Source organism: Notothenia coriiceps, unplaced genomic scaffold (assembly GCF_000735185.1).
Source record: "Notothenia coriiceps isolate Sejong01 unplaced genomic scaffold, NC01 NC01_scaffold00000492, whole genome shotgun sequence".
In the NCBI taxonomy this organism is placed as follows: Eukaryota; Metazoa; Chordata; class Actinopteri; order Perciformes; family Nototheniidae; genus Notothenia; species Notothenia coriiceps.
The window spans coordinates 35,463-43,601 of NW_011333193.1; the positions used below are offsets into that span (position 1 = coordinate 35,463).

At 41.2% G+C, this 8,139-nt stretch overlaps 1 protein-coding gene across 1 annotated transcript in view; it reads right to left on the minus strand.

Annotated features, from left to right (window-relative positions):
* Window positions 1-385: 385 nt before the first annotated feature.
* LOC104954353 (beta-crystallin A4-like) overlaps window positions 386-8,139 on the minus strand; it is a 10,607-nt gene continuing 2,853 nt past the window's right edge. The window contains exons 5-6 of the mRNA XM_010781449.1: window positions 4,272-4,393; window positions 386-566 (exon numbers count right to left, since the gene is read on the minus strand). Of these exons, the coding sequence (XP_010779751.1) occupies window positions 386-566; window positions 4,272-4,393 (303 nt within the window). The remainder of the gene's footprint in view (window positions 567-4,271; window positions 4,394-8,139) is intronic.

Genomic DNA, 8,139 nt, shown 5'->3' on the forward strand with positions numbered 1-8,139 from the left:
ACACAAATATCTGCTTACTTGTCCACGTTCGTTACATGTTGAACCTCAAACTACCTGTACTTTCCTACTTCTTTACATGTTCGAACTCAAATACTTCTCTATCTACCTTCTCACCCCATTTGACACACAAATACCTGTACTCTCTCTACTCTCTTACCATGTTGACTCAAATACATGTAATCTTCTACTGTCTTACCGCTGCTCCATGGGTTCGAACTCAAAATACCTGTACCTTTCTACTCCTCTTACCATGGCTTGACAACTCAAACCTACCTGTACTCTTCTACTGCCGCCGTTTACCACTGGCTTGACACCACAAATACCTGTAAGCTGCTCTCTACCTTCTCCCAACATGCTTGACCTCAAATACCCTGCCTACTCTTTCCTACTTCCTCCTCATTTCCCCGAACAGCGCTGGTTTCTTTAGTTGAATGTGATGGTTTGGCTGCCGCTGATCATCTGATTCACCTCCTTTAGCAGTCATCTCCGCCGCTCGCTCAGACTCTCCCCCGATTCTGACACACCGATCCCGTTCCGTATTCCCATCCATCTTCTGCGTGCTTCTCCTAAGAAGAGAGGGACCGTCAATGAAACACGTCTGCTCATGTTGTCCCGTTGTTCCGCCAGGAAACACTTCATCCTTAGCTACAATGACACCGCTTATTGTTCTATAATATAAAGGCACGGAGGTCAGGTACCTCTTAAAACAGCTCTAGTTATCGGCGTACTCCTTTTACTCGAAGTACCATTTCAATAAAGCCCTCACCTCTTACTTGACTTGAGTAAGAAGTATAGTCAGTACTTCTACTTTCACCAGAGTATTTTTAAACACGAGTATCTGTACTTCTACTTGAGTAAAGGATGTGTGTGCTCTTGCCCTCTCTGGTGCTAATCAGTCAAACGTCCTGCCGTTGTCTTTAGTTTTATCCTCAGCTCGTCCTCAGTGCCTCGTGTTTGCCGGCCCTTGGATTATCTTTTCGAGCGTCAATGTGTCGCAACCCGGATTCTTAAATGAACGTCTAATGAGGAGCAGCGAACTCAATTAGTGAGGAGTTCCGTTTCACCGTCACACAGGATGACGGCCTTAACTAAGTACTAACAACTTTACACTGTGTGTGAAGGACACACTATCATGCAACTGCTCAATAACATCACCTGTGTTTCACTCTAACCCTCGGGTGGAGTTTTGGGTAAGGATATTTCTCAATCTGAAATTCCATGGCCTTGACTTACGTTCTGTAAAAACATTTTTTTAATATTTTGGACACATGCTTAACCGTCTCCATATGTGTCGAGTATGTCCTTTATACAAAACAAATATAAGCATGGAGGACTTTAAAGTAGAGACACTACATACTGATATACACCTGAACATCAGCAGGAGAGGACTCTTTAAAGTAGAGACACTACATACTGATATACACCTGAACATCAGCAGGAGAGGACTCTTTAAAGTAGAGACACTACATACTGATATACACCTGAACATCAGCAGGAGAGGACTCTTTAAAGTAGAGACACTACATACTGATATATACCTGAACATCAGCAGGAGAGGACTCTTTAAAGTAGAGACACTACATACTGATATACACCTGAACATCAGCAGGGACTCTTTAAAGTAGAGACACTACATACTGATATACACCTGAACATCAGCAGGAGAGGACTCTTTAAAGTTCTCATCAAGGAGAAGTTAATTCTCTTTTGGTCAACAGGATTAGTAAAAAACTAGTGGTCCCATTTTAGGGTTAGTATTGTCCAAGAAAGAACTGAACACATTAGGGTCTGGAACACACATTATTGCTCTTCTAGTCCGTTATAGAAGCTGTTCACTAATTGATTAATTATTCATTGTTTACGCAGCAGAAAATCGATTAAGTAAGCAGATTTAAATCTGTCACAACTTGAATAAAAACGACACGACCAACTATGACCGGCTGAAGAACAGCTTGGAGTGATTTGAGATACAAACAGTCAAAAGCCACAGGTACATCCTGAAGTAACAGCACAGGGTGTTTGTTTGGCTTAAAGCTAACAGTCTTTACATGTCTTGCTCTTTAAATCCAAAGCATATATATATATTACATTTAATAGGATATAACTCAATTTGAGGCTGAAGGAGCATTTTTAAATTATACGGTAGTTAAATAGTTAATCAAGTATTAAAAAACTTCTCATTTAGATGTCGATAAGAACTTTTTGGGAACAACAAAAACCTTTTACAGCATATTATGCATGGAAAAGGCTAAATATATGGCATTGTTTGACATAAGCATGTTAGCTCTTTACATGTGTCACTTGCAACCAGTACAAGTGAATGCAGTTGCGAGCAAATTAAACTAATTTTAATCAAACTTCCAGGCATGCAAAGTCATTTAGATGTTTTAGTGGGTTGCTCTTTTTAAAATGTACCACCTGTGGCCTTGCTAGTCCTCCTTAAGAGTAAATGAGCTCAAACAAACACCAGCGATATGCTTTAAACTCAGTATGTCACTAGTCAGCTGAAAAATATCCGACTACATTTGGGTTTTAGTGCTAAATTGGCTTCTTTATACAAACTGTCAGAGTCACCGTGTCTCTATAATGAAGGCAGGGCAGTTGCCCGTTTATAAAGCACTCAGGAATGTGACTGCATTAATGCTCGAGTCGTAATTAGACAAAAATTCAAAGTGACTCAAACATCAGTCTAATGGGTCTGCCGGTCTAAAGCAAGCTTCACGTTGCTGAAAGTTCATTTCAAAAGCCACACTGACAAAGTGAAACCGCCTGAAGGAAGGAAACACACACATGTGCCAACTTTGAAAAATGGTTAGCAGTAGCGTAAAGCTAATGGTAGCGGAATCAAAGGGATAAAGCATGCATCTGACAGCATGGGCTGTGGTTGAGAAATGTTTGACTTGTTATCCGTTAATAAATGATCACTTTGTACAGAGAGGAGGCTAATGTTAACTCATGTTAACTAATATTGACAGTTTGATGAACCCTGGCCGCCTGTTAGCTCGTGCACTGGGGATGAAACTGTGTTCTGGAACCTGTGAAGAGGGCAGGGCTTGTGTGCTTCTTGGGATTGATTAGTGGATCAATAAAGTGGCGAATGCCTTCATCCACATTCTTCAAATGAATGTAAATTGATGGAGGATACCAGAATTAATTTGCTATTGCAGAAAATCCTTTAATGTAATCCTTTTCTGATGGACAACATTCATTAGTGTGTAACGCAGTGTCTGGATCAGTGCCTTCTGCTGATCTGCCAAGACAAGTCAGTCAGTCAGTGACCTCCTCCCTCCATAAATCACTCCTGGTGTAAACATAATGCTCGTTGAACCCACATCAACACTTTGAAATGTGGAGACACTGGCTTTACACATGTGTGGGTGTGTCAACAACAGTGTTCAGCTGCCCATTAACAAATGTGAAGTACGAGGTGATGAATGTAAAACTCAAATCTGACAGCGGTGATGCTGCTGCGAACACAACGGTGATCATTTGGCTAAACACGAATGACTGTCAGAGTCACAAACCCTCTGTATGGAAAGCAGCTATCTCAATAACCAAATGTTCACCACATCCTCTTCAATCAAGCTGCACGCCTAGAAGCTGAAGAGACTCATCCAGGCCCCAAGAGTTGCAGCAGCAGGGACAAAAGGATGTGCAATTATGTGTAGATGTATTATTTAAATCAGATCTGAGCTGTAGTCTGCTCTAATGGCCGAGTCATGCTCTTGCAAAACAGGGGTTTCGGCTCCAGAGCTGCACATATTGATGCTGCAGCTGCATGTCAGCCTCAATAAATGTGTTGCACATGATACATTAAACATATCCAGGATCAGACTGACAGCCTGGGAGCAAATGGAGACTGTTTGGCAGAAAAGTTTGCAACAGACAGCAAATATAGGACATGAGTGAGGCGTGTATGATGAAAGGAAATGGCAATATGATGACATATTCTGCACCACAATCTGCTGTTGTTAAGGCTAACCCTAGATGAACTTATTGATGGTAAATGGGGTAAATAAGCATGCAGATGAAGCGTTGCTTTGTGGGTTTGGTGACATCATGAAGCCAAGGAGCTGCAAAAACCTGAAAAAAGCTCCAGTCACATTCAGCATCTACAGTAAGTCACTGGTTTGAGAGTTAGCACGCCTCCACCTCCCTATAAGGCTGCATAGCACACACACACACACACACACACACACACACACACACACACACACACACACACACACACACACACACACACACAATAAGCTCTGAGGAGATGTGCTTACCTGGGCTCAGGCAGGATGATTTTCTTGCTCGCTCGGGCCGCAGGAGTAGATTTGCTCTTCTCCATCGCCATCAAATAACTGACATCGGCGAGAACTGCTTCGAGGTCCGCCATCTTTCGACCCTGGGACGACCAAATCAATCAAATAACCGGGCTGGGGATGGTTTTATTATATTATGGGATTAAAAAAACAATGTCCTCCTCCAGATATGAGCAACATCAAGCGCCAAGGTGCGTGACAGGGCCAGAGTGACCATCCGCTGCGATGGTGTCGTTGTCTATCCGCCTCAAACTACCATCATTGTGGCAGAAAAAAGGAAATTCAGGAGGGGAGACATTGGGTGACTCCTCGAGAAATATATACAGTCAGCAGGGCCGCGAGATCAGCGTCTTTGTAATCCCATTTAGTGCAGAAAAATGCAGGTTTCTCACGGGGAAATAATGCACAGATCTGTCCCCTTGCTCGCTTTATAGTAATGTCAGATGCACCAGATGCTGGATGTGGAGACAGCTGTCAAATCCTACAGGTCTCTGGGGACTTTCCTGCTGGAAATCAGTCCAAAAACGACTGGTTTGTCTCCAGTGAGGCATGGGTTTCAGGGCTTCTTTCCCCCTGAAAACGTAAACACTCTGCTGTCGAGAAAAAGGGGGAAAAAAAATCTAATTTTGGCTGCTGAGTGGAAATGTGACTGGCTTCTTCTGTGTGTGTCTCCAGAAAAGCAGTAATAAAACAGCGACACGTGTAGTTCTCAGTAATGGAAGGAATAAAAGAGGGAGGGTGGAATTGTCGAGGCTATTACTTTGTCCATAATATCTCAGCTGGTTAAAAAAAAAATGCAAATATTTGCACAAAAATATGTTGTTTATGTTGCTGCCTGCCTGGCTTCCTGTCTTCCTTTAAATCAATCACACACAAAAATGTCGCCCGAAAAGACGTCATTAAACACTTTAAGGAGGATTAACACAAGCTAAACCGATGTAATCAACTAATCACAAATCCACGAAGGTAACTTGTTTTACCCTGCTGGGCTAATATCGATATTTTTGGTGCTCAGTTTAGGGTGCTAGTTAGCAAAACGCTAACAGTGGGCTAACTGATCGGGTGATTTTTACCTAGCGAACGTTAGCTATTTATACATAAAATATAAAATACCCCAGTACAGTCAGTCCAAAAACAACTGTTCTCCATGGGTTACAGGGCTTTCCCCTCTGAAAACGTAAACACTCTTGCCTTCCAGAAAGGGAAAAAAAATCCACTAATCAGAAGCCAAATCCACGAAGCTAACTTGTTTTAGCCTGCTGGGCTAATACCGATAATTTTGGGTGCTAGTGCTAGTTAGCAAAGTGCTAACCGCCAGCAGGGATATCGTGGTATTGAGCTACCAAACGTTAGCATCAGTTGCTAACAAGCTAATAAGCCAACGGCTGAGCTCCTGTTAGGGGAAGTCTCGCAGCAAACAGAGGAAAAAATGACACAAATAGTCCCAAAAAAGGCTTAATAACAATGAGAAAATCGCACAATATAATCCATAGTTTGTCCGTTGAGTTACCCCGACTGTTAGCGGGGGACCCTCCTCTCCTGGAGACCCAAAGCGAGCTGCTGGTGACGCTGATGGCGGAGGAGGGGGAGGGAGCGCCGGGAGATGGAGATCCGGCGGGTGGTACACTTTTTCGGCGTAAACTGCTTTTAAATGCCAAGACAACACATTTAACCACCAGGTGTTGTGGTAACCAGTCCGACAATAACTAACACAACACGGTGCCGGTGGTGTGTTTCTCGTAAATCAACCACAAAATCGCACAAGGAGCCGAACGTTCCCACCGACTCCTGCCTGTGAGACTATCCGCTTTAGAGAGCTCAATCTCCGGCTGAGTAGAGAGCGTCCGTCCGGTGTCTTTCCCGGAGCTTCTGTCAACTGATACTAGATCCACTGTGTTTCTGTTAGGCTGTTCGCGTCCCAGCTCCAATATGGCACATGTTTTCAGGTGAAGTGCCCCCTTCTTCGGTGTATTTTTCAGTGTTTTTCTGCACAGAGGCACTGCTTGCTTTGTGGTCCAACTTCCTCCCACTGCGGCGGGGAGAGGGTCGTAAAACCCGGAGCGGACCACAGGGACTTAATTTATATTTACATATAAATATGTCACAAACACTATATATTAGTATATATTCAGCAGAAATGAAAGCATGCATTAATATCTATTTATTATCGTAGCCGGAGACTTCCTATTTTTACTCATTCTTGTATATATTTTCTGTTTATTTTATATTATATTATTAGGCTACATTATTCAATCTTTTTTATATTTTAATGCCCGAATAGCCTATATTGCTGCTGTAAATAAAGATTTTCCCAAATATGGATGAATAAAGAATCCATCTATCTTTCCATTTTAGACCATAGTTATTTACGACCTTGCAGAAATAGCCCACATATTTCCCAGAAAACATTAATTTGGTTATGAAAGTGAAAGCTACAGCCTCTCAATATCATCGCTTTTATAATCCCTAGACAGTATTTAAAGCGTTGTTTTTCACATAACAGTTTAAAAAATCCTCTGATAATTAATTTAACAGATCGGTGAATTGTTTTCTGTGAGTTTTGGTGGAAACATAGCACCGTTTCCTGGACAGCACTGGTAATGCTGGAGTTGAAACCTATTTTTTTCTAACAGATCTGCATGAAAAAGTACTTCATATGTTTTATATCCCGAAATAAATCTAGTTTAATATGATATGAATCAGAGAAAAGCATAACATGTGCATATTCTGCTGGTTGAAACTGAGTTTTGGCAATGTTTGCATGAAAAGCAGTTTAGTTAACAATCATTTAATCTCAATTACATATTATATAATGTGTTTATATCCATCAGTTTATTATGTTATGAAGCAGAGAAAGCATTACATCCGCATATTTGAGGAGTTGGAACCTCATTCTCTTCGAATAGCTTTAGAGATTTAATATCATAGTTGGAGACTTCCCCTTTTTCACATTCAGACTATTGTTATTTACGACCGGCTTACCAGAAATAGCCCACACATTTCCCCGAAAACAGCTCTGTAAATTGTTTTCTGTGAGTTTCTGTCAAGTACTCAGATCTTGTACTTCAGTAAAAGTAGGAGTACTCAGATGTTGTTCTTGAGTAAAAGTAAAAGTACTCAGATCTTGTAATTGAGTAAAAGTAGAAGTACTCAGATCTTGTACTTGAGTAAAAGAAGAAGTACTCAGATCTTGTACTTGAGTAAAAGAAGAAGTACTCAGATCTTGTACTTGATTCAAAGTAGAAGTACTCAGATCTTGTACTTGAGTAAAAGTAGAAGTACCAGAGTTTAGGAATACTCTGTTTCAGTATTCTCCATAAAAGTCCTGCATTCAAAATGTTATTCAAGTAAAAGTAGAAAAGTATTATCATCAAAATATAGTGGAAGTACCAAAAGTAAAATGTGCAGATTGATTCAATAAAGTGAATCTAATCTAACCTAGGAACTTGTATTGCCCAACAACTGACATCAGGTAAAGACCATCGTGTGATTCTGGATTAAATGTTGTGATGTGAAACCTCATGCAACCCGACCCTTTCCCCACTTCCTGTTCTAACGCTCTTCCGGTTTAGCTCTAGCAGCTCTGTAATCGGATGGTTTTACTGAACCACATCCATCCTCTGTTAGTGACAGGAGGTTAGAGACAATGACCAAGACTTTAGTACATCCACAAGCTACCCTGCAGTATACAAAGTCATTCAAACTAGCTGCACCTTTACCAGCTTTGAGAACACTTTCATGATCAATCATTATAAAACACATCATATATATTATTCTGAAATGGACCAATCTGCACAATGACTACTTTTACTGTCGCTACTTTCACTAT